Source organism: Siniperca chuatsi, linkage group LG1 (assembly GCF_020085105.1).
Source record: "Siniperca chuatsi isolate FFG_IHB_CAS linkage group LG1, ASM2008510v1, whole genome shotgun sequence".
Taxonomy (NCBI): Eukaryota; Metazoa; Chordata; class Actinopteri; order Centrarchiformes; family Sinipercidae; genus Siniperca; species Siniperca chuatsi.
This window is the reverse complement of record NC_058042.1, coordinates 32,938,585-32,965,664: the sequence shown is the minus strand read 5'-3', so window position 1 is coordinate 32,965,664 and position 27,080 is coordinate 32,938,585. Positions and strand designations below refer to the sequence as shown.

Here is a 27,080-nt window from a genome sequence, read left to right as displayed (position 1 = left end):
GAAAAATATGAACTTACCTAAAACTTAATTTAAAAGCCAAGTCCCTTTTACTGCAGTCTTTCAGGCCTATTGGCGTTTGAGAAGAAAATAGATCTCTGATAAGTTCAATATATGCTTGTCAGTGAATACGAGTGAGTGAATTTGTTTGTTACTTCATGGTTTTCGACAGTGTGTTATGGAAGCATTTTGCCCAGCTGCTTTAGATAAGTGCCCAACAGCCTGTACTAATGATGTCCGTGATTCTAGGTGTTTTGTTTTTTTTGGAAACAAATGAATTCAAACATGTTATTGAAGACTGAAATCAGCCTCGATGGTCGGGCCTTAGTACTTTGAAACTACAATTAATTAACCTATTTTATGCCAAATTTGCCTTCTGTTTTGCTGTGTTTTTAACACTCCTTGGTAACTGTGGATATGAAAACTTGGGCTGTGTTATTATGATTCATAGCTTGTGCTGCGTACACCCTGTATGTAAGATGTTTGTCTCTGTACAAGTCTAACTCATGCAACATCTCAGGCCAGCAGCTGTTCTGCACCATAGACTGCAACTAACTAACAGTAACGGTGTAGTCCCTCATTCGTCCAGGAGTGTTCTATCGTAGAAAAGGTTTTAGTCGTAGTCATCTGGACACTGTTTTCAGAAACAAGACGTTTCGGCTCCCATCCGGAAGCCATTCTCAATTGTGAAAAAATGGGACCTGTAATAAGCCCTGCCCCCAGGAAGGAGTCCACCCGAGTATCTGCTGATTAGCTAGTTTCACTTGAAACTGACCTAATTGTTTCAATGATGGCCCAGTAATCAGTAATCAGGCCTATTGTTTTCTGGCTGCACCTACCTCATCACTGTTAAGTACCTGATTCCCTATAGTCCTCACTTTAAACCAGTTGCAGGTTGGAGACACCTGAATCTGTGTAGGAAAATGATGTAGAAACTAGATTCTAAAGAATATACATAAATATACATTACAGTAACTTCTGGAGACGTTTTTATGAGGGATTTTTTACTTCTGCATCAAAAAAGACGAGTCCTGAGATTGCCATAGCAACCACAGCCTCATGCAGGGGAATATCACCAGTTAATTCAAACTCCAGTTAATCTGTTATTGTTTTTTTTTTACACCAGAGCTGGCATGTTGCCTATGTTAAGGATATGATTTTTGTGGGTCTAAATGATGCAAGGTAGAAAATTCAGCCAGTCTTTATATTGTAAAGCATTCAGGTTATATTATTGTGAAGCATTTAGCAATTCGACAGTCTCCTCTTCTTCCTTGATGTCTCTGTGGCATACTCATTCACATTGTCTTTATACATCCAATGGCATACTTGAGAAGGCAGCAGAAACCATACAGTTGTAGCGATCAGTGGTTCGACTCCAGCATGGGCTGTTTTGTTGTTTTTATGTAACCAGACACCTATGTTATGTAAACAATGTATTTTTGTTTATCCATTTTTCTGTTCTGTTTTTAAACTGTTAAAAAACGACACAGTTTTTTTGTTTTTCCAATTCGGTTTTAAAACAGAAAAATCAAAAAACAAAAATACACGGATTCATGTGTTCCTATAATTTGTGCATTTGGTCTCAAAATGGGCTTACAGGGGAGACTATCAATTTCCATGTACATACACTTATGTACATGGAAATTGATAGTCTCCCCTGTAAGCCCATTTTGGCTGGGCATCTATTGATGCAAGATTCTACATTGATATCAGAATACAGACCCCCCCATCTGAGTAGATTCTTGTTTCCATCTGAGTAGATTTTTGTTGAACATAATTTAGTCCATCTAAATGTAAGTATATTTTAGCACTATTTAGTTGTACATATTTTCCAGTATAACATTATGATGGTCAATTTGAGTCAGGTAAAAGTAATTTGAAAATCTAGTTTAGTCACGGATGCAGCTGTGCCAGCAATACAAGGAGCAAAATTCAAAGTGCGTCTTTGTAAATCGATGATCACAAAAATATAAAAAATCATCAGTTTGAAGTTACAATTAAGCATGAGGTCTCCTGTAGGTTTAACCTTGGGGTTAAGGCAAATATTAGGTTAATAAACAACTATTTAGGTTATGGTTTTGCTAGCTTATCAAAAAAGTGACGAGATGGTCCAATGCGAGCAGATGAGAACGCGCATCAGACATACAGCACTCCGTGTGACACAGAACGTAAGGCACCGCCCCGGGGTGAAAGTTTTTAGGGAGTCCCTTGGTTCTCGGTATATAATTTTACATAAACACGTTTTACTATCAGTCCCAAATCTTTGGCTGAGAGGAGAAACAGCTTCTGATATAAACTACACAACCTGCCAGCAACAATATGCTCTTTACAAAGTTTATCAGCTGCCCAAGGGGTTTCTGGCATGGAAGTAAGATTTTACTATAATCTGTCTTTTACAAATTGCTAAACACTTCATCTATTTTATCAAAGTTACAATGGTATATGTCTCTGTTGGCTTTGTTGCAAGTTGCAGTCAAACTAATCATCACAGAAGAAGTCCAACGGAAATTATTTTTTGGTCTGCTACAGCATATGTATCTGCTCTGTAAATCACTTGTCCTGTGTTCTCCTTTGAGAAAAAAAATCAGAAACCAAAAGTGAGAAATTTATATTTTATATTTCATGATTGATACATGATTTTATATTTCATGATGTTTCATGATTTCATGACTAGTTTTGCATTAATACGACAGAATATCCTTAGAAATCTGTCTACGTAGATGGAGACCTTATTTCGATACAGCCAATCAAATCTTGCATAAAGCAGTAACGTCAGCATTCTGTCATAGGCAGAGCAGATGGTCACACTGAGCCAGACAGCAGCCTGCTACACAACACGAGCTGGAGACTCTGAACAACAATCCACATTAGCTTTCCTGCTAAAGTCTCCTTCTTATCTAACTTACAAACATGAACACACATTTTGTCCTGCACCTTCGCTTGTTGAACAAGCGATGAAACAAACATTCACCTGGGAAAAGTGCACTGCTAATGTCAGTTTGCAGGCTAGAAAGCTAATTAGCTGCTCAGCTACATCACATTAAACAGCATGTAAACCTATACCTGCAAATGTTGCTTCGGTCCGATTAGATGCTGGTGTGGTCCTTACTCTTCAATACTACTAACAACATGCTGTCTGCCCATGACATGTATGCTACAAATTTCCTTACTTTGTCTCTCCCTCCCTACAGTGTAACACTGGCACTCTGGCAGCCTTCTAGCTGCTATCAAACGCAAACACCAACACAGCCAGTTGAGCTGAAAAGGAGCATTTCTGATATTTCCCTCCCAGACCTTTTGTCTTCCTTTTGATTAGGGATGGGTATCGAGATCCGGTTCTGCAAGGACCCTTTTCCAAATTTCTCAAAACCTGAAAATAAATAATCAAGCTTATTGATACTGCTATCGAGACCAGCGGGTCCTATAACGTAATGTTATGTCTCGAGAGATGAGAGTCATTTAAATCAAATCACTGGTGCACAAGCATACATCAATTGTCTAATAAAGTTTTTGAATTTAATTGAATTGCCTGCCAACTGCCATTAAACTACATGAAGAAGAATTTAATTGCCTCCCGCCCTCGTTCGCTTTATTTCTCATTTGGTCACACATTAGGTTACTTGATAGGATGGCTGAATGTGTAAAGCGGTCGAAGGCTTGGCAACATTTCAGTAAAACCAAAGCTAAGGAGGAAGTGAAATGCCATTTATGTTCTAAGTTAAATTCCTGTAAGGGGGGGAACACAACGTCAATGCTAAAGCACCTCAACATTGTGCATCAGTTAAAGCCGTCTAGCTGTACCTTCGACTTCGTCTTCGAGTCGTAACACCGCCAACTCCGGCTGCCATTGTGGGACAATCATCCTCCTCTCCCCAAGGTATGCATGGTGCACGCACCCCAACTTCCCCCAATTAGCAAGTCCCGTTCGTTGACAATAATTATCCAAAAATATGCGATCTCTTAAAGTGACAGTAGAGACATTACCCAACACTTTAGTGTGAAAACGAAATAGTTATTGAAACATAAACAAAACAGTTGTATTAATATTAAGCACATTTTACCAAATTAAATGTGTCTGATAGACGAACATTTGGAGGGCCTAGTAATGAGTTGTGTTTAATGATAGGCCAAAATATGTTTAACGTTCGCCAACTTCATTCATTTCGATGGTGGTCAGTTCGAGCTTACCCTATCTTTATTGTTGGAAAAAATGTGTTGGACATTTATTGCTGCTGATATATTATTTTACTATTCTCATAGTTATACATTATGTTGAAGGGGCCCTGTGTATTCCTTTTAAATAAGCATCAGCAGTGTTATGTTGAAAGCTAGGCAAATTTCATTCTGTTCAGAAATCAAACAGTCACAGACTCACAGTTCAGCAATAAAAGCAATACCAATTCTGTTAAGAATTTATTGTCTCGTCTTTCCACCAAATTAATAGAAAATTATCGATAGTGGTATCGATAAAGACTCGGATCATTAAGCAGTCACGAAAATGGTATCAATATCAATAAAAATTTACGATCCCCATCCCTAGTTTTAATAATAAAAAACTATTTACAAGACATTCAGAAATATGTTGCCATTATTTTTGACTACAAAAAGGGATCACAAAATGTGATTTCAGTTGGAAACAATGTTTCACTAAGCTTATACCAATCAGAAATGATTTGAGTTATGATGGGCCACCACAAAGCCATCAGCTCTAGTGGTCAAACAACTTTTTTGAGGTTACCTCAGAGTAACTTAAAACTGCTACTAAAATCCCATTATTCATTTAGCTGAGGTTTTTCAAAGAAACACAGAACACAAGTATCATTAGTGCTACTTACCTCATTGTTGAGCTGCTTCTCCTCATAAGCAGAGCCAAAAGACCTTCCTCTGCTTGGCCCCTGTTCATCTGACTTTTTGGCATACATGCCTGTCTTTAGATCAGTAGTAGAAATGTAATATATAATTATTGCTCAATAAAGTTGTTTGTTCTGCACTAGCTACAACTAAACTTGAAACTAGAGGACAGTGAGTTCTCTGAAAGGAAGACAGCCTCTCTCAGCAGTAGAAGACTTTGAGATCAGCTACAGTACAAGTTGCTAGATGTACTGTCACACAGAGCAAAATGATGTGGTATTTGTAAAGCTTTAGTGGAGGGGAGGGTGCATGGAGAGAGGAAGCAGCCATTTCTTCCAGCTTGAGGGAGATTAGGAAGAGTCATGATTAACATCTGAGCTGACACATGGCCTGACATGCAGTGTTAATTTTGTTAACGAAAACTATGACGAAAAATGTTTGTCAGTGACCTTTTTTCCATAACTACCATAACTAAGACAAGACGTTGATGAGCTAAAACTAGATCTTCGATAATAAAAAAAACTATGATGAAATGTATGTTTTGTTTCCGTTGATGAGATGGGACTAAAATATTAGTGGTGGGCTATCAGACTTTCAAGAAATACATGATATTTTCCCCCAATTGTGCTTCTAGTCTGTCTGGCAAAATATACAGTAAACAATGCAAGTCTGTCATTGATTGACGTGTGCAGATTGATATGACGTGTGCTGATGCTGTCCCAAACAGACAGCAAATTAATGACAACATGATAGCTTGATGGCAGTGGTGGCTTCCCACCTGGCCCTCTAAGGCTCTGGTGGGGGTTGCCTGGGCCAACTTCCCTTCCTATTCAAGGGGGAAGGGAGGAATCTAAGGCGTACTGATACCCCCCCAGCCTCCCTCCCTTCCGGGTGTGTTGCTGGAGGGCAAGGTGGGGGAGCCTGTTGCTCGTTTCTCTAGTGGCCTGGTCTGGCTTCACTCCACATTGCTCTATAAATGTAATGTTAATTATTGTAATGGTTATATTTATATTATGCTGTATATAATGATTATAACATATTTTATTATAATGATATTGTCATTACTTTATGTACACAAAGCCCTTTCCTTTTCCAAAGTTACAAGGATCATCAGAGGAAAGAATGCCGATACAAATAGGCTACAAAATATTACAGCAACAACAATACCTAAAAGACAAAACCAACCATTGAAAGAGGAATGTATAAGAAGTTACGGTCTGAAGAACTGGTCATAGCAGAAAGTGGCATGGTGAAATTCATCTGTGCATCATCGAAAATATGTGGTTGTAGCAAAAATATTTGACAGCCAGCAAGTAAAAAAAAAAACAGAAAATACACAACACCTTTCTTAACACCACATTAAAAGTAGTCTAAGTTAAAAATCCAGAACTCTATGACAGATGATTCCACTGTGATTTTAAAATTGTTGTGGTACACGTGGCTGGACCCAAAAGCACGACTAGCACAGAGGGAGTTGAAGTAGTTAGTTTCAGTTTATTGTAAAATACAATGAGTAACCAGGCGTGTGGGGTAATCACTGTGAGCTGCTGGACTGAGTGAAGACAGCGGGCTGGTGAGAGCAGGCAGGCGGAGCAAGGACAGCAGACTGAGGTGGAACAGTGGAGATCCAAGGTGAGGTCTTCCTGGAAAGCCGGTGAGTAACTTGGAGGCAGGTGAGAGGAACGAACCTGAACACAGGGATTCAGAGAGTTAGTCAGGATTTCAGATAACATGAAGGTAATTTTCAAGAAAGGTCAGTCGGAAGGCCAAGGCACTTGGATAAACAGACAATCTGGCGAAAATTGGTGAGAAGAGCCGGGTAGATATACTGCCAGGTGTTGATTGTGGATGGAGAGCAGGTGAGCAGCAGCAGATGAGTAACAGGTTAGTCAGTCTCTGATTGAAGTTCACCGGAGGCCGTGCCCCACAGCACACACACGCACACACACACAGGCACAGACATATACAGGAGGGGAACCAACAGGGGACAAACAGACAGAGACACTAGGAATGGTACAGCTGTACCGTGACAAAAATGATGTATTATTTTTTCAAAATGCATGCTGGGATACTTGTTAACCCAAAGTCCGCACAAGTCAGCTCCCAAAGTATGAGTAGGGTATCTCTGCAGAACGGAGACTTTGAATGGGTGGGGTAACTGTCTTTTTAATTTGACCAATCAGAGGCTTACAATCCTCTGTTGGTAAAAAACGAATTTCACCAATAAGTAGCCTGAACCAGTTGTCAATCAGTTTTTAATTCCAGTTAATCATCTTTCTAATAGGGAGAAGGGGGAGGTTTGACACGAACAAGCAAAGTTGCCTTGTTTCTCAATATTTAGATCCTAAGTTTTCAACTTTCACCACTGCTCATTTTAGAAATCACATGTTGCAAGTTTTTTTTTTTTGGAAAGCTAGACGCTGGCGTCTAATGAGCTACCACAGGCTATATGCACTAAACTGGAAGCTAATGTTAGCTAACTCACTAACCTCTATGGGAAATTACAGTAGTATGCTAACGGGCTAGAAAAACAGTAAAAACCAGAAGTGCAGTAGTGCTCTTGCCTTACGAGGTTGTTATTAGCTGAGAGTCCGGCTAAAAAAACTTCACTTTCGTGGTCTCATAACCACGGTTCAGAGCAGCAGACTGTGTGTGTGCTGCCACACCGACACTCCTCCCTCAACAGGTATAATACAGATAGAAAATATTCTGGCGCGCTATACAAAATATTATAAAAAACCATCAATGGAAAGACGTTTTGCATTTCTTAATACAGACATATTAGGCTGTCAGTTGAATTGAACTGTAGGCTGTGCCGTATTATGTAAGGGAAAATAAAAGCTGATGTAATTTGAAAAAGTGTTTTCAGATGTCAGATTATTCTCTGTAGGGTCTGCAGGGTAAGTCATGGAAATTACTCTTACTCAGTTATTGAGATCTGGATCTTTTTAATCAGGTGGAGTTGTGCATCTGTTCTGCTCTTTGGCCATATACTGTAATTGAAGGGTTAAACAATCATGAGAGTCCTCACATTTTAGTGATAATTTTAATACTCTTTCTAAGTATACCTACTTGCAGGTATACTGGGTCCAAACTATAGGTCTAGTTCTTTTAAAGTTTTTGCTTGGCTGACCCACTACAAGTGTGTTTTTCTATGTTGAAATCGCAGTTGACACGAATGCATTACTAAATCTCCACTCAGTTAATTATTTAATTGACTACTTTACATCACACCTAGACAAGCACACATTTATATTACATTTTTATTTACATGTAGGCCTACTCCCATATAAACCTCCTATGTCCTTATACACATATTTCTACCCACCTAAATGAAACCTTAAGACCAAGGGCCCCCCTTCACGCCATGGCCCTGGGCACATGCCCACATTGCCCATGCAGTAATCCATCTTTGATGAGTAATTGTAATTATAGCAAGAGACAGGAAGTCTCTGTTATCTGGTTCTTTAATTTTGTCTGAAACAGTAGCCTGTGTCTCTAAGAGGCTCCATATGAGACCTGGCATATTTAAACACATTTACAGCCGGATCTGACCTTCAACAAGCCTCTGAGAAGAAAATCACTGATGCAGGTTCACCAGTAACAAATTATCTGCAGCCAGGATTTTCTGAGAGGTAAATCTGACCTTGGTGCAGCTCTGCTCTTTTGAGGAGCTTAATGAAAACCAATCTTAGAGTGTAATCCATCTGCTCTCTGTTTATACAATTACAGAGCCCAGGCCTTTGTGTAGCATTAAGAGGTATTGTCCAATGTGTTCTACTGCTGAATGGTCTCTATGCAGGGTCAATGTGCAACCACACATGTTCTTTTTTGTTGCTTTATTTTATTAGGCTATGCCTTTTAAACACTGAAACATTTTGAAATATTTAACATGGATGATAGATGTAGCAGTAAATCACTTCTCTGAATAAGGCGGATAACACTGTGAAATTCAAGAGACCAAGAGACTGTGAAGAATGTGCCCACTTGCAGGGCAATGGCATGAAGGGGGGGCCCTTGGCCTTAAGGTTTCTTTTAGGTGGGTAGAAATATATGTATAAGGGCTCAGTTTGTACGGGAGTAGTCCCATATAAAAAATAGATGTAAATAAAAATGTAATATAAATGTGTGCTTGTCTAGGTGTGATGTAAAGCAGCCAATTAAATAATTAACTGAGTGGAAATGAAGTAATGCATTCGTGTCAATTGCGACACACCTGCTAGACTCCCTGTATTCAGGTTTGTTCCTCTCACCTGCCTCTAAGTTATTCACCGGCTTTCCAGGAAGACCTCACCTCGGATCTCCACTGCTCCACGTCAGCCCACTGTCCTCGCTCCGCCTGCCTGCTCTCACCAGTCTCTTGCCAGCCTGCTGTCTTCACTCAGTCCACCAGCTCACAGCGATTACCTCCACACTCCTGGTTACTCATTGTATTTTACAATAAACTGAAACTAACTATTTCAACTCCCTCTGTGCTAGTCGTGCTTTTGGGTCCAGCCACGTGTACCATAACAACAACTGTTGCAACTGTGCCACTATCATTAGAAACATCATATCATAGCTTCAGATAACGCTTGAGAGGGAAGACTGTCTCATTTCGTATTTAGGCAAGGGATTGATGACACTCCCACTGTAGGCGTCTACGTGAAGGGAATTGACATGTACCCTATGTGTGTTGTCCCTGTGATCTACTGGCGACCTATCCAGGGTGTTTCTTGTCTGTTGCTCAACAGATGCTGGATAGCAATGTACCAGAGTGACGGTGACCAGAGTTTATAACCATATCTGATAAAATTATAGGTTCGGCCCAGCGTTTCTCCTTCCTCTGTACACTGATGATGTCATAGTCCAGCCACATCTTTCCCCCTATTCCTTGTGTACTGTTGTGTTTCTCCCCTCCCTGTGTTCCTTGTCAGTCCCATCTGTCCCTCTGCGTGTCTGTGTGTGTGTTCTATTCAGGACACCACAGTCCGCAAGCTGTTAATCTGTAGTCAACATCCTAGGAAAGAGTGCTCTTCTTAACATTACACAGTTTTAAATGAGAATGTGCAACTATCTGATAGGTTTCTACAGAGATGGGGAGGAGCTGTGGTTTAGACTTAGCTCTCCCTTCGTTGGTGCACAGGCTGGTCCCAGCCTCTTGGCACGAGATTCCACCATTCGTGTGGAGACAGCACCCTAGGGGAGGAATCCTACACTTCCTCTGTTTGTAAGTTGCTAAAGTCTCTGCTTCATTCCCCACAATTGCTACTTCTCCTCTCATGGTCGTTACAATACATACTGTCCTCAGTACATGATGTTCTTTCTAATTATCCCTGTTTCTTTGTATAAATGTAAGCCTGTTTGCAATAGCTAATCAACTTTTCCCTGCAGTCAGCAAGTCTGCAGGACAACACTTTGAATTGTTAAGCCTCATGCTCTGCGTGTGTGTATATGTGTACAAAAGTTTCAACATGGTATTAATATAATAGGCAAGCAATCTTCATTTAAATTATTAATTCTCACAAATCCCTCCTTTCACACCTTTTAAGGTGTAAACTCAATCAAAATGGTGCAACTACACACTACAACCACCTTCCCCATCTACCTGTACCCCCTGTAACTCTTCTTCCTCATCTGACTCCAAAGCTTCACCTAACAGGGGCATTTGGTAAGGCGGAGGGTCTTTCTCTTTGGTAAGGGCAGTGGTAATGAGACGGTTGATCAATGCATGTAAGCAGGGGATGCAGCAACAGCCACAGCACACTAAAATGGCTGCGAAACAATTAAGGACATGAATAGGCCCTTTTTACCAAAATAATGAACTGCCCAATTACTAAACGGATCGTTGATGCCTGAATTTTCAGCCAACTCTTCAGACAGGGAGGTAAGGCCAGCTAGAGCCTTGGTAATGCTTCTATCAGGGGCAGTATTATAGGGACTGAATGTACAGCAGAAATCCCCAAACATTATGCAAACCCTTTTCTGCCAACAGCATAGCTAAAGCCATCGTATTCTGCCAGGTCATAAGAGAAGTCGGTCCCAATTGTTCCTCTTAGGCCACAGAAGCTTGGTTGGCGAAAAGGGTGCCACAGTCGACCCCTAGGGTCGGCCATGACAGTTAGGGCTTCTCAACTCTTTGGGTCAGTTCTCAGTTTTATCTTTTAGAGCCCTTACTCGTGTTCAGCCAATTCAGTTCTAACCTCCACTACTATGGGGCTGGGTGGTGGGGCTGGTACACAATATGACAGGTGGTGCCAAATTGCTGCAGCTTTTCCTTTTACCTGGACTGCAAGGGAGGTACACTCAACCACTTCATAAGGTCCTGTCCACCTGGGATCAGTCCACTTTCTCTTGTGAACTTTCACTTGTACCCAATCCCCTACCTGTACTGCTGGAGTGCTTGTTTCGTGAGGGTGAAGGCCTCTTCTGCAGGTTGAGTCCATGACAAGTGGCCAGTGAGGTTGCGATTTCCCACCTCCGCCATCATGTCACTCAGGGGGTGTGTGAGCTCCACATATGCTGGAACATGGCTCCTGCTGTATCCCGTCAGGCCTAAAAAGGCTAGCATTTGTTGCTGTTTTTCCATGTGACAGGATGGATGACTTCTGTGAGGCGGTGAGGGTGTGTCCTTCATGAGAGATCTTGGGACCGAGAAACACAACCAATCGCCTGCAAATATGCACTTTGCTGTCTCTCTTGACTTTGTACCCTTGTTCTGCGAGCAGTGTGAGCAGGGAGTATGTAGCAGTCAGGCAGGCTTCAGCTGTAGGCGCAGCCAAGAGAATGTCGTCCACGTACTGTATGATGTTGTTTTAGTACAGCGTTGAACAATCCAGGGTTGTCCCGGTAGCCTTGTGATAGTCTGGTGTACATCTTCTGGAGACAATTGCCTTTTTAATGATGTCGAGCAGCACAAACTTTCCAGGTGATTTCTTTGTGTGTTGTATTGATGTATGCTTGTTTTCTTTAACAATTTACTTTGACGATTAGAAAGGCTGCTGTCAGTCATTTTAAATGTTTCCAAATATTGTGGAATTTTTAAGCAGCAAAACTAAAAACTGAAGTTATAAACATGACAGGGCAGAGGAAACTCCAGAGGAATCAAGAGTTAAACCTTTAGATTCTGAAATACATTTTTTTAGACAGCGCTGATGGAGCTCAGAATTTATCAGGAGGACAGCTGCTTTACTCCAAACAATCTCACTGTGGACTGTGTTTGTGACGTTTTGGACGTGTAGAAGAACACACAACATTAATTAACATTAGATCCTGACCGATCCTGTCAGCGTGTTTGGACATTTAAATAATCAATAAAGTTAAGCTGCTGTACCTTGTGCATAAATGCACACAGCGTCTCTCTTAATGGGGAGAGGATTCACCCTATTTGACTCATCCTCTATTTATCAGAACCACCCAATCCACGCATCATTAGTCTGTATCCGTACTGTGCTGCATTATTATAAATTATGATGAACTGATCATGGGTCACATCTCTCGCCCGTGTTCAGGTGCTGTTTCTCCCTCTTCATCTCCTTTCATTTCACATGCATTAGTTACTGTTCCTGACTGTGTAGTTGCTGTGGCTGCCTCACAAACATGTTGTGTTCAAGTTTGTAGTCTGCTTTAGTGTGAAACGTTCTCAAATTGTCATGTTGTTAGATGTAAGTTATCCTGGCCATTCAAATGAATACAAAAAACATGAATATTGTGCAATATTTAGTATGACATCATTATATAGACTGACCTCTCAGCACCCCCAACTGTGACTTCCAGCCCCCCTGGGATTTTTGTGCATAAAGCATGCTCCCTAGTTTCTTCCATAGACTCTCAGTAGGCAGACTCCCTGTCCAACCTTGAGCTATTTTCCTGCCATGTGTGTTCATGGGCTGACTGCTGACATTATCCTTCCTATAGCTGTCATTCCTATTATTACTAATTTATTAATATTAACACTATAATTACTTCTTCTTTTCCTTTCGGCTGTTCCCTTTCAGGGGTCGCCACAGCGAATCATGTGCCTCCATCTAACCCTGTCCTCTGCATCCTCTTCACTCACACCAATTAACTTCATGTCCTCTCTCACTACATCCATAAATCTCCTCTTTGGTCTTCCTCTAGACCTCCTGCCTGGCAGCTCCAACCTCAGCATCCTTCTACCAATATATTCACAGTCTCTCCTCTGAAAATGTCCAAACCACCTCAATCTGGCCTCTCTGACTTTATCTCCGAAACATCTAACATGAGCTGTCCCTCTGATGTACTCATTCCTGATCCTGTCCATCCTCGTCACTCCCAAAGAGAACCTCAACATCTTAAGCTCTGCTACCTCCAGCTCTGCCTCTTGTCTTTTCTTCAGTGCCACTGTCTCTAAGCTGTACAACATTGCTGGTCTCACCACCATCTTGAACATCTTTCCTTTCATTCTTGCTGATACTCTTTTATCACACAACACACCTGACACTTTTCTCCACCCGTTCCAACCTGCTTGCACTTGCCTCTTCACCTCTTTTCCACAGTCTCCATTGCTCTGAACCGTTGACCCTAAGTACTTAAAGTCCTGCACCTTCTTCACCTCTGCTCCCTGTAACCTCACCGTTCCACCTGGGTCCCTCTCATTGACACACATGTATTCTGTCTTACTGCGGCTAAGCTTCATTCCTCTGTTTTCCAGAGCAGACCTCCATCTCTCTAGATTTTCCTCCACCTGCTCCCTGCTCTCACTACAAATCACAATGTCATCCACAAACATCATAGTCCATGGAGATTCCTGTCTAACCTCATCTGTCAGCCTGTCCATCACCAGAGCAAACAAGAAAAACAAAACCTAACATGGCAGTAGCGGATGGCCGCCAACCATTGAGTCTGGTTCTGTCCAAGGTTTCTGCCTGTTAAAAGGAAGTTTTTTCTTGCCACTGTCGCCAAATGCTTGCTCATGGTGGGATTTTTTGGGTCTCTGTAATTAATATTATAACCAGGTGTCAAATGTTATCAACTATATAGCTTTTAACTCTTTCTGACTCACATCCCAGCATGATCACTAATGCTAAATCCAATCAACACCACAGTTTTTACGTACTTTGAGGTACTTATGTACCCTAAGTTACAATCATTTTATATAGCAATTTTATATTGACCACCAGGGCATTATTTACAATTTTTATCAGTTTTCTACCTTTCTTTGTGACATATTGACACGAATGGACAGTCTTTTAATTATGGCGGATTTTAATATTCATGTTAATGATGAACCAGTCAGTAAAGCTTTCTTAGATCTCATAGACTCACCATGGCCACTTGCTTGACCTAGTCTTGACACGTGGTCTCTCTTTCTCAGACCTAGCTATCTCACCACATCTACCTGTCCTTTCAGACTCCTTTACTTTTAAGGTCACACTGTCTAGGCATTATATTAGGAACTCTGAAACCTAAACTGACTCAACTACCACCCATAAACTTGCTGAGAAACTTGAGTCTGCTGTAATCACTATAGATCAGCCCTACTGCCTCAACAAGTTCACTGACAATTTCATATACTGCCGGATGCGTTTAATTCAGTCGCCCTCCTGTCCACTAGACCAAAACTAGACCAAAACCATTCCCCTGGTACAACAGGGCCCTGAGACAATTGGTCCCTTAAACAAAAATGCAGAAAACCAAATACGAACAACCAACCAAGAAACTTTTCATATCCGGAAGTCATCGTAGTCATCTGGACACTGTTTTCAGAATCAAGACGTTTCCGCTCCCATCCGGAAGTCTGAGTTCTCAGAGCATTTTCCACAATTGAGAATGACTTCCGGATGGGAGCCGAAACATCTTGATTCTGAAAACAGTGTCCAGATGACTATGATTGAAATCTTCTACGATCGCCTAGAACGTTATATTGGTGTCACTGATACTGCTCTCTCCTGGTTTAGCTCATACTTATCCTACAGAATCTCACTTCGTTTTACACAACTGTTCATCAGACCACAAGGTCAGTTATGGTGTGCCACAGGGATCTGTGCTCGGCCCTGTTCTCTTCTATATTGACATGTTGCTCCTTGGTACATTAATCAATAGTTACAAACTAGGTTCCCATTTCTATGCAAATGATACTTAGCTTTACATTTCCATTAAGCATGATGCCTGTCATCAGCTAGTGAAACTTGAAGAATGCATATCAGAAATCAAACAATGGTTGTCATCTAACTTCCTTCTTTTGAATGCTGAGAAAACCGAAATGGTAATTCTTGGTCCAAAGCAGATTAGAAATAAATTCTGTGATCTCACTCTGAACATAGCTGGTTCCACAATTTCACAAAGCCCTTGTATTAGTAAGCTTGGTGTCCTATTTGATCCCAATCTCTTGTGAGAGAACATATCAACAATATTACAAAGACTACATATTTCCACTTACGAAACAATGCCAAGAGTCATCCCATTCTTTCCATGGTTGATGCAGAAACACTTTTTGTCTCATCTTGTCTTGACTACTGTAGTATACTTTTCTCTGGCTTACCTAAACAACTATGAGCAAACTACAAATTGTACAAAATACTACTGCTAGGATATTAACTAAAACTAGAAAATGTGATCATTACCCTTGTTCTTATTACATTACATTGGCTCCCTGTACATGCTAGATCTACTTTTAATATTACACATTCTTGCACGATCCTACTTTAATCACTTTAAGTCACTCCTCATTTACCTGCTAGGGCTCTATGATCTCAAAATGCCGGTCTCCTGACTATTTCAAAAATAAATAAAACATCAGTAGGTGGTAGGGCTTTCTCTTACCAAGCCCCTCTAATTTGGAATCGTCTTCCTACCCAAATTCGAGAGGCTAGCTCAGTCAACTCATTCAAAAATAAACTCAAAAGTCATCTTTTCAGCCTTCAACCTCACTTAGTCTGCCCTAAATACTAAACTGTCACCTAACTACTCAATCTATGTGCACATGGTTTTGCATATGAATGTATATATGTGTTAAGAACAAGTAGAGTAATGGGTCTATACTTTGAAAAATAGTTTCTAGCAGGCATGTTCATCCAATGCTGCAGCAGCACATAACGGGCAGGCTGGAGTAGAAAGCAAACTTACCTTTCTCAAGTGCACATCTTTGGAAGGCTTGTATTGTCATCCGAGGACGAAAAGCTTACAATACAGTAATGTAATCATGTACATATGTATATCTTTAATTACACAATAATAAGGTATGAAGGGAGTTATAAAAAATGTTCTTTAATTACAGAGAAACCATAAGGTAATAAATTATTTCACCACTGTATCCATCTTGTTTGTAGGCATTGTTTTGTTATTGGACATTTGTGAACTACAGGAGAAAAGTCAAGCATGCTGAACATGCTCCATAAAATGGAGGAGATTGAACTTCTGGATCACGACAGGTAGATATCACATCCATAATAATAACAACAATAATAATAACAAAATTTGTAAGATAACACATGATCATATTGTCACTCTACAATTTCACAGATAGTTGGCCTATTGCCTAGCCCATTGTTTTATCCTTGTTAACGTCCTAGTATTCTTTTTAGATTTTTATTATGTTTTTTTATATCATGATATTTATATATTGTGATACAGAGAGCCACAGTGAAACCGGAACTTCTGGGGTTTTGTTCCAGAAGTAAGACAACCACATTCAAAATCCCTTTGACTTTTGTAATAAAGTAAAATAAGTTAAAAAAACAGCCTAAGAACAGTGCCTTACTCAAAAGTATGCCATGTGTTTCACTCATACGTTTTGATTTTAATTTTTCTTTCAGGTTTCCGGTTTGAGGTCTTGATTAATGGTAACTTATCAAATGTCCCTTTAATGCTGTGCCCCCCTTTGGAGACAAAAACGTCCATGTCCTCCACTCCCTTATCAATTTAAAATCTTTCCAAGATAATTTTTAATCACTATTATTGGTCCATGTACCATCCGATAATCCAGAAGTCATTTGTAATTTAAAAACAAAAACGTAAATCTGTTATTTTTTTCAAAACCAAAAACCTGCGTCCAAATCTGTGTTCAACTTGTTTGATAAAAGGATAAACAAATATACGATGCATTATTTAGTTTTTCGTGTGATTTAACACTAGAACCACCAGGAGTCGCTGTATACCTAAAACTGTCAATGAGTACAATTGACATGCTATTAGAATGCATTGATTTTGTGATTATTTCTGCTACGCGTTGCTCAAACACACTTTGCTAAGACATTCAGCACCTTGGGTGTGCACTTCCCACAAACAGCATCCCAGTACTTCAGGCATTTACAGAATGTTTTATTGTGTTTACATTCCGCCTTCACCATGCAGGTCATTTTCTCCTGCGCTCTTCTGCACCTGTGAAGGGCACGTCCATTTTACCCACTGGCGGTTATAGGAATAAATGCCCATTTTTTTAAATCTGGCTTTTGAAATCTTGACAATTTTTAACAAAAGGGGGTGCTACATAACACACTTATACATAATATATATAGGAAAAGTCAAAGACTGAGGTACTTCACTATTGTATTGAAACAAAGTTACATAAACAGCAGCGGGTAAATTTTACCCAATAGCGGTTCTAGTGTTAAAAAAATGGAAATCAATGCTTTTCCCGCTTTCTTCTTCAAATCGGCAATTGGTATAGAAATTAGACCAAAACCAGAAAACAACTTGTTTTTCGCTTTTATTGTTATAGCGATCTATCAGGCGCCCCACGCCCAGGGCAGATCGCTTGGGTCAGATGTTGAGTATTTGTGTTCAGCGAGTTGTGCGGATGACAGAATCAGCTGCACAGCTGCTTGTTTGATGTGCAGTGCTGTCCACGCTGCTGATGCAACTGTCACAATGTCGCTGTTTTTGTGACTTGCTAACTGACTTAAGCTGTGTTCACACCAAACGCAAAGTAAATATTTGCCTTACTTACCACTTACTACAGCAGTGTGAACCCAAAATAAACATTTTTGCTGTGATTTAATTTCAATAAATGGATCCAAAGGATGCTGATATAACTACATCATGATGCCGATTCGTAAAAAGTCTGAATTCATGCTTTGTCAGGTATGTCCGCAAGACAACAAGCAAACGACTTTTAAAACGCTTGTTGTCTGAATGGAGTTCTGATCGATCACAGCTTTTACTAGTGCTAACTTGGGTCATAGTAAAGTACAACCGATAGCTGGAATCAAGTCACACACATTTTCAGAACTTACTAGGTAGTCCTCGCTTACTTTTCTTCAAGCAATCTCCTTTTTTGTCCGGTCACTTATTTATATAACGCCAATTCATAACAGAAGTTATCTCATTGCACTTTTCCTATAGAGCAGGTCTAGACTGTATTCTTTATAATATTAATAAATATGAAGGAGTAGCTATCATAGAGCTCTGTCTACCCACAGATAGCAGCTGCAATAACGATAGTGGAGGTTGGCACCTCAGCTTGCTGCTGCAGAAAGGTTGATAAGTGAGGCCTCGGATAGGCTGCACTATCGGGTCACAATTAATTCATATCGACTGGACCGGATATTAAGTGTCTAATATTGAACTATTAAATATGAATCTGTTGTTTCATTAAAAAGTCCGAAAAAAATGACTTTGATTGTCAGGGCCCGCCCATAAAAACCAAATGCCTATCCGTCTATTTCTCCATCTATCTATCTAGTAAGCATAGCCAATGACAATGTTTTTGTGGAGATGCCGATTTGAAGACAAAAACGGGAAAAGCATGTGGATTTCCATTTTTTTAATTCACACAAAAAACAGAAAAATAAAATAATGCATTGTATATTTGTTTATCCTGTTATCAAACAAGTTGAACATAGCTTTAGATGGAGGGTTCTGTTTTTTAGGTATTTGTAAACTTTAAAAATGGTAAGTGATTGTGTGTTTTTATGTTTTCATCTTGAAATGGGTAATCTATTAAACAAGAAAACCAAAAAACAAGGCTTATTTTCGTTTTTCTATTATTTTGTTTTGTAGTTTCCCCGCTGTGCTGCATGTGCAGTTTGATCTGCAGTCTTTCCAAAACGTAGCCAACTTTTGGTGAATAGGCAGCATCATGATCCAGGGCTTCACTGGCTATCTAGAAAGTAAGCTAAATAAAGTCGATTGATGCGCTTGTCATTGTCACTTTTCGCACACCGCCCAATTATTTCATATTAAAAATAGTTTGACGTGCTACAGTAAACTTTAGAAATGTTGAACTCATTGTTGTGATTATTGACAAGTTAGTACTTAGCATTAACAAATTAGAGTCTAACTGCCAATGTAGACCATTTTTCTTCCACAAGGATTTAATAAAGGAACAAAATCTACAAAAATTAAACTAATTAAATTAAACAAACAAGGTCTGCGTCAGGTGCTGGGGAACCAGAGCACCGTGATGAAAAATGGGCTACTGGAACAAGACGGAGATGGGCGAGATGTGATAACAAGGCTCTGTTGGAATGCTACTACTCCAGTAACCCTAGTCCGAGGGGCTACATGCAAAGGATGTGGGATGAATGGTTACTTCGAAACCCAAAATCAAGGCTTACAGCGAAGCAACTAGTAGCTCAGTGTTCCAACATCCACAAATGGCAACTGCTATCACAACTTGAGATTGACGAGATACAACACAAATGCTACAGCAAGGAGGAGCCAGGATGCCAAGTCAGAGGGGAGCTAACGGCGGCTCCCCAACCGGAGATTGGGTACAAAGCCCCAACAAGTGCAATCACGCTGAACGAGGCAGCGACTGACCTGAAAGATTAGATCATGGCGAGAATGAATGCAAGGCAACCCCAATGCCAATTACAACAGCTAAGTGAAGTACCATCAGAAAGTCTCCTAGAAGATGTGAATGCAGCATTGAGTGTGATCCCTACCACAACCATCACCAAAACCAATGAGCTGATATACACTTCAGCAGCAGTGATCCTCGAAGCTCATGTCAGGCATCATCGTGGCTAAGATAAGTGGGCACATGGATCAATACATGAGCAAAGCACAGAAGGGCATCTGCAAAGAAACCAGAGGAGCCAAACACCAACTCCTGGTTGACAGAACAGTCGCCCAAGACTGCAGAACCTGACACACCAACACCACCGACTCAGGAATGGGGCCACCATCAGTCACCTTCTCTACATGGATGACATCAAGCTATACGCTAAGAGCGAGTGGGACATTGACTCACTGAGCCACACCACCAGGATCTACAGCTCTGACATTGGGATGTCATTCGGGCTTGAGAAGTGTAGTTGAATGGTGTCAAAGGCAACCTCGAAGAGGTAACAAGAGAAACGGCAACTGCCAAATACCTCCAACGAGTAAGGCAAGTCCTAAGAAGTCAGCTCAATGGCAAGAACAGGTCCCAGGCAATAAACAGCTACGCCCTGCCAGTGATCAGATACCTTGCAGGAATAGTAAGATGGCCAAAGGAAGAGATACAGACCACAGACGTTAAGACATGAAAGCTCCTCACCATGCATGGAGGGTTCCATCCCAAATCCAGCACCCTGAGACTGTACGCTAGCCGTAAGGAAGGCGGCCGTGGACTAGTGAGTGTGAGAGCCACTATCCAGGATGAAACATCCAAGATCCACAAGTACATCCAAGATAAGGCCCCAACAGATGACGTGCTCAGTGAATGTCTCAGGCAATGGGGAACAGAGGAAGACGTGCTGGAGGAAGGACCATCATGGGAGGACAAACCCCTACATGGGATGTACCACCGGAACATAACTGAAGTGGCTGATATCAAGAAGTCCTACCAATGGCTAGAGCGAGCTGGATTGAAGGACAGCACAGAGGCACTCATCATGGCTGCACAGGAGCAGGCCCTGAGCACCAGAGCAATAGAGGCCCAGATCTACCACACCAGACAAGACCCAAGGTGTAGGCTGTGCAAAGAGGCCCCTGAGACAATCCAGCACATAACTCCAGGGTGTAAGATGCTGGCAGGAAAAGCATACATGGAGCGCCATAACCAAGTAGCTGGCATAGTGTACAGGAACATCTGCACGGAGTATGGACTGGAAACCCCGAGGTCAAAGTGGGAAACACCTCCAAAGGTGGTAGAGAATGACCGAGCCAAGATCCTGTGGGACTTCCAGGTCCAGACTGACATAATGGTAATGGCGAACCAGCCTGACATCGTGGTGGTTGACAAACAGCAGAGGAAAGCCGTTGTGGTTGACGTGGCGATACCAACCGATGGCAACATCAGGAAAAAGGAACATGAGAAACTAGAGAAGTACCAAGGGCTCAGAGAAGAGCTGGAGAAGGCCTGGAAGGTGAAGGCAACAGTGGTGCCCGTGGTCATCGGAGCACTCGGGGCAGTGACCCCCAAACTGGAGGAGTGGCTACAGCAGATCCCTGGAAGAACACCAGACATCTTGGTCCAGAAGAGTGCAGTACTGGGAACAGCAAAGATACTGCGCAGAACCCTCAAGCTCCCAGGCCTCTGGTAGAGGACCCGAGACCACCCGCGGAGGGTGAAGGACAAAGTTTTTTTTTATTTATATATATATACACATATATATATATATATACACACATATATATATACACACATATATATATACACATAAATATATACACATATATACATATATATATATACATATATACATACATATATATGTATACATATATATACATATATATATATATATATATATATATATATATATATATATATATACACACACATACATACACACGAAGGGTGGAATCGTAGGGAACCGAAGGGAGAGCTAAGTCTAAACCACGGCTTCTCCCCACCTCTGTAGAAACCTATCAGATAGTTGTACATTTTCATTTAAAACTCTGTGTAATGTTAAGAATAGCATTCTTTTTTAGGATGATGGCTACAGATTAACAGCTTGCTGACTGTGGTTTTCTGATTAGAAAAGATCCTTTTACAAGATGCTTTTGATCCTCCAATGCTTTAATAAATGCCAAATTAAGGAATAGCTTCTCTCCAGACTTTTCTTTTGCAAATAAATGAACGCGCTGACAAATTTGGTGACCCCGACGTGATTTGCTGAGGAAGAAAAGGAGAAAATTCGACACTGTCCACTGCTGAGGTTTTTTCCAGCAGGACCGGCTCTGTGTTTCTGGACTCCTCGTCACTCACCAGGCCCTTCAAAGAAAAGTTAAGCAGAAACCTGTTGTTAACAACCAAATTCTGTGCATTGACTAATACCAAATTAAAAGTGAGTGAGGAGGAGGTAAGGAAATTACAGTCTAAATCTTATAATATAAATAACTACATTGAACAAACAATAAGTGACTGGTGAATTGGAGAATCAAAAGCTGAGGTCAAAATAGTCTAGTTGAGTCCCTAAGGGTTGGAGTCCCGTAAGTTTTATCACAAAGGACCAAAATTAGGGTTAGAGTCCCTAAGAAACAGGGTCCCTGAGGGTTGGAGTCCTGTGAGTTTCATCACAAAGTACCAAAAATTAGGGTTAGCGTGAATGAGAGACATTAATGACTTATCTGGGGATTTGTGTGTATAATAATATTGAGTGCATGTTTCATTAATGTATGGGAGGTAGACATTAAAAGGGGAATGAATGTGAAACAACTGGGTTAAAAAACAAACAAAAAAAAAATTAAAGGTGCACTAAAAAAAAACGTGATTTTTGGGAATAAAGTGAACAATTATTATTGGGAATGAAGTGGTATCACTATAAAAGCGTTTGTGAAATTGAGCAGTGTAATGTTGGGTTATTCTCATGGACATGAGTGACTGGGGAGACATGCCACGCCTCCTATGTAGATTGCCAACTGTGTCTTACAAAGATATTGTGTGTTAACATTAAGTGACGAGCCGGTCATATCTCAGCCTCCTGTTGTTTTGACATTAGAAGAACGTGTAGCTGCTCGTGAGAAGACACTAACAGGGTTAGTGAGGATTGTGTAGTTTATGGTCTTAAAGTTGTGGGTTGTGTGGTTTATGGTTTTTATCTTAAGATACATTGGTTTGGGTTGTATGATCTATTTGAAAATATTAAAAGGACACCTGAAGGTGTATGTGTACAAACATAATGGGAGATCAGCCTATGAGTTTGGGCCAGTTAAAGGCACATGTGCCACAAAAGCTAGAGGAAAAAGTAGGTAAAAAAGACAAGGGACAGACAAAGAAAGCAGTGGAAAAGTTGTGGGAGAAATGGGAGAGACAAGGTCTCCTCACCAGCACCCAGGAAGCTGAGTTGCCCACCCCTCAAGTGATCATGTGCATGGTGACTGCCGCAGCTGCAAATCATAGAGAAGCCCTTTGTGATTGGGAGACGGCAGGAAGCCATAAATGGGGATTGGCATATAAGAGACTGGAAAAAGCTAGAGACAGAGATGTGACCATCACAGCCATTTGTGCAATAATGACAGCACCAGGCAAGAGCCAGGGGAAGGTGAGGGGAAAAAAAGGAGGGGACATCAGTAGCCTCAGCAACAGCAACTGTGCTGCCAGTTTCCCCATCAGCACCTCCAGAGAAAGGGGATCCGCCCAGCCAACTATACCCCTCCCTACCGGAAATGGACCTTCCCCCATACCATACACCTCTAAGAGGCTGTTACGCCGCCAAGTGGCAGAAAAAGAAGATGAGGTTAACAGGAACAAAAGTAAAGCCAAGCAGATGGTGGCCACCCCTATTGTTCCATATGGGAATTGGCAACAGAAAGTGACCAAGGCCGTAACTGAGGCCATTAAAGCTCAGTTGCCATCTGCCGGACCAGCGCCCCCTGCAGATCAACCACAGTACTACCTCAGTCCTCCATATCCCCAACCAGGATATCCCCAGCCAGAACCACAGTTGGGGGGCCCCAGGGGAAAAGGGAGAGGACACATGGGAGGACCCCGCCCCTGCTACCTATGCGGACAACTCGGACATTGGGCCAGAGACTGCCCTAGAGGAGGAGGGGGTTCCCAAGCTTTGCAAAAACAACAAGGCCAATTTCACCCCAGAGGAGGAAGGGGAGGGCCAAGAGGAGAAGGCCCCCGGCTGCCATTTCCGACCCAGATGCCAGCCTCATCTTGGGATTCACAGGACTACTGAAGGGGCCCGGGGACTAACGCAGGCCAGTTCTTCGCACCTATGACAGAACCAATGATGGCTTGTGATATCAATGGCAAGACTTACTTGTTAATGGCGGACACTGGAGCCACTTACTCCTGCATAAACCAGCCACGGTCTATCAAATGCTAGCTTTTTTAGGCATGACAGGGTATAGGCGTAACCATGTTCCAGTGTATGTGGAGCTCACACAACCCCTGGGAAACATGGTGGCGGAGGTGGGAAATTGCAACCTCACTTGCCACTTGTCATGTACCCAACCAGCAGAAGAGGCCTTCACCCTCACGAAACAAGCACTGGCACAAGCTGCTGCTCTGACATCACCTGACTACACAAAACCCTTCCATCTTGATGTTTCTGAAAACGCTGGAGCAGTTAATGCTGTGCTTTTCCAGAAAAAGGAGGGAGAAAGAAGAGTGTTAATGTACCACAGCTCCAAACTGGATAATATGGAAACAGCACAAGCAGGATGTACTGGGTACTTGGCAGCATTGGCAAAAGCAACCCCAAAATAAGCCACATAGTAATATGCCACGAATTGAAAGTGAACACTGATCATGGAGTAGTGGCATTTTTCAAGTGCATTCACCTTCTCCACAGCAAGAAAAATGAAAATTTCAGACATTCTGCTACAACCACATGTCACATACCACACTGATTCAGTGTGCGCATGCGCCAACGTGCATGCTGCCTGTTGCTGTAGCTCTGTCTCGTCGTCTTACTTTTTCCAACTTTTAGCTTTCCTTTTTCTTCCAAACTTAAGTTATTTGTGTGTAAGTATAATTTAAACTACGCTCTTTATAAAAATGAGAGTAGAAAGTGTTTCATTACTTTTTTTCGCCGCGGAACTTCTTCTCCTGCTACTCGGTCAGGGCACCGCTGCAGATCAGCTGTTTGGCCGCATTGTTTACACCAGGGAACAGCTGATCGCGCTGAAGCCGAGCAGCAAGGCGCCCAGGACAACCGATATCCCCACGGAGATCTGGAGGAGGACACACCGAGGATGCAGAGGTGGAACAAAGCGGCGAGGGAAGAGAGAGGGTTGCAGACAAAAGAGATTTATGAACAAGAGGTTTAAGCCGTGTCTGCCTTCTCTCGTAATGGGCAATGTGAGATCACTTGCGAATAAAATGGACGAGCTAACGGCGTTAGCCTGGAGTCAGACGGAGTTCCGTGAGTGTAGTTTGATGTGCTTCTCAGAGACATGGCTACACCAGGATATCCCGGATCATAACGTTTCCATCGATGGCTTTTTAGACTGTTCGGGCCGACAGGGATCACACACCGGGAGCGGTAAGCGGAAAGGCGGCGGGCTTGCTGTTCTGGTTAATAACAGATGGTGTAACCCTGGTCACGTTACTATCAAGCAGAGTATCTGTAGCCCAGACATTGAACTGTTAGCTGTGGGACTCCGGCCATATTATCTGCCACGTGAATTCTCACATGCCATTGTTGCGGCTGTTTACATCCCCCCCTCTGCTAACCCGACATCGCCATTCACACCGCCATAGCACAACTACAGACTCAATACCCGAGTGCAATCTCGGGTGACTTCAACCATGTCAGTGTTTCCACAACACTGACTAATTTCACCCAGTATGTGAGTTGTCCTACTAGAGAGGAGAGGATACTGGACCTGCTGTATGTTAATGTTAAGGACGCATATAGCTCTTCCCCCCTTCCCCCCCTGGGTAGGTTCACCTGGTTCACCTCAAACCCTGCTATGTGCCTCTGGTTAAAAGGCAGCCTGTGACCACAAGGACAGTGAGGAGATGGTCAGAGGACGCCTATGGGACACTGCAGGAATGTTTTGAGGTGACAAACTGGGATGCACTCTGTGAACCTCATGGAGAGGACATTGATGGGCTTACTGAGTGCAATACTGGCTACATTAACTTCTGTGTGGACTGCAATGTCCCAGCTAAGATGGTCTATTGTTACCTGAATAACAAACCGTGGGTAACAAAGGACATCAAGGACATCCTGAATGCCAAGAGGAGGGCCTTTACTGATGGTAATAGGGAGGAAGTGAGGGCAATCCAGGCCGACCTGAAGGTGAAGATCAGAGAGGCCAAGGAGAAGTACAGGAGGAAGCTGGAGTGGAAACTCCAGCAGAACAACATGAGAGAGGTCTGGAGCGGCATGAAGAGCATCACTGGCTTCAGAGGAGTTGAAGGCAGCTTGTACAGAGCCAACGAACTTAATCTCTTCTTTAACAGATTCGACACACCGGCTCCTGCTCATCCCCCCTCTAACCCAGCTGCTGTCGGCCTTCAAGCTCCTCTGAGTACTCTGTTCCCCCCTCCCCATCGGGCTAACAGCCCTCTTCACACTAATGACCCCCTCCCCGCCTGTAACCTCTGCTGTGTGTCAGACTGCTGACCAGGTGAGAGGACAGCTGATGAAACTCCACTCAAACAAGGCTGCAGGCCCTGATGGAGTTAGCCCCGGGGTGCTAAAAGCCTGTGCCCCCCAGCTATGTGGAGTCCTTCAACATGTCTTCAACCTGAGCCTGAGTCTTCAAAGGGTCCCTGTTCTGTGGAAGACATCTTGCCTCGTTCCTGTGCCGAAGACGCCGCGTCCCAGTGGCTCCAGGGACTACAGACCGGTGGCACTGACCTCCCACATAATGAAGACCCTGCAGCTGGAACAGCTGCGGCCCATGGTCAGACCCCTCCTGGACCCCCTTCAGTTCGCCTACCAGCCCTGGCTGGGAGTTCAGGACGCCATCATCTTCCTGCTGAACCGCATCCATAACCACCTGGACAAGCCGGCAAGCACAGTGAGGATCATGTTTTTTGACTTCTCCAGTGCTTTCAACACCATCCAGCCAGCCCTGCTGGGTGAGAAGCTGGCAGCGGTGCAGGTGGATGCCCCCCTCGTGTCCTGGATTGTGGACTATCTGACTGGCAGACCACAGCATGTGCGCCTGCAGCACTGTGTGTCGGACAGCGTGGTCAGCAACACTGGGGCCCCTCAGAGAACTGTCCTCTCTCCCTTCCTCTTCACCATCTACACCACAGACTTCAGCTACCACACAGAGTCCTGCCACCTTCAGAAGTCTGATGACTCTGCTGTGGTGGGATGTATCAGCGGTGGTGATGAGTCTGAGTACAGGGCTGTGGTGGGGAACTTTGTCTCATGGTGTGAGCAGAACCATCTGCAGCTCAATGCGACAAAGTCTAAGGAGCTGGTTGTGGATCTACGAAGGGC

General features: G+C 42.4%; 1 protein-coding gene across 3 annotated transcripts in view; it reads right to left on the bottom strand.

The window, feature by feature from the left end:
* LOC122872116 (tryptophan 5-hydroxylase 1-like) overlaps window positions 1–5,088 on the bottom strand; it is a 38,336-nt gene extending 33,248 nt beyond the window's left edge. For 2 of the 3 annotated variants that reach the window (XM_044188088.1, XM_044187917.1), the window contains exon 1: window positions 4,833–5,088. In XM_044188088.1, the coding sequence (XP_044044023.1) occupies window positions 4,833–4,919 (87 nt within the window). In that variant the 5' untranslated portion in view covers window positions 4,920–5,088. Of the gene's footprint in view, window positions 1–3,798; window positions 3,971–4,832 lie in introns of those variants that run through there. The other variant, XM_044188002.1, reaches the window with a different exon arrangement.
* Window positions 5,089–27,080: the final 21,992 nt, after the last annotated feature.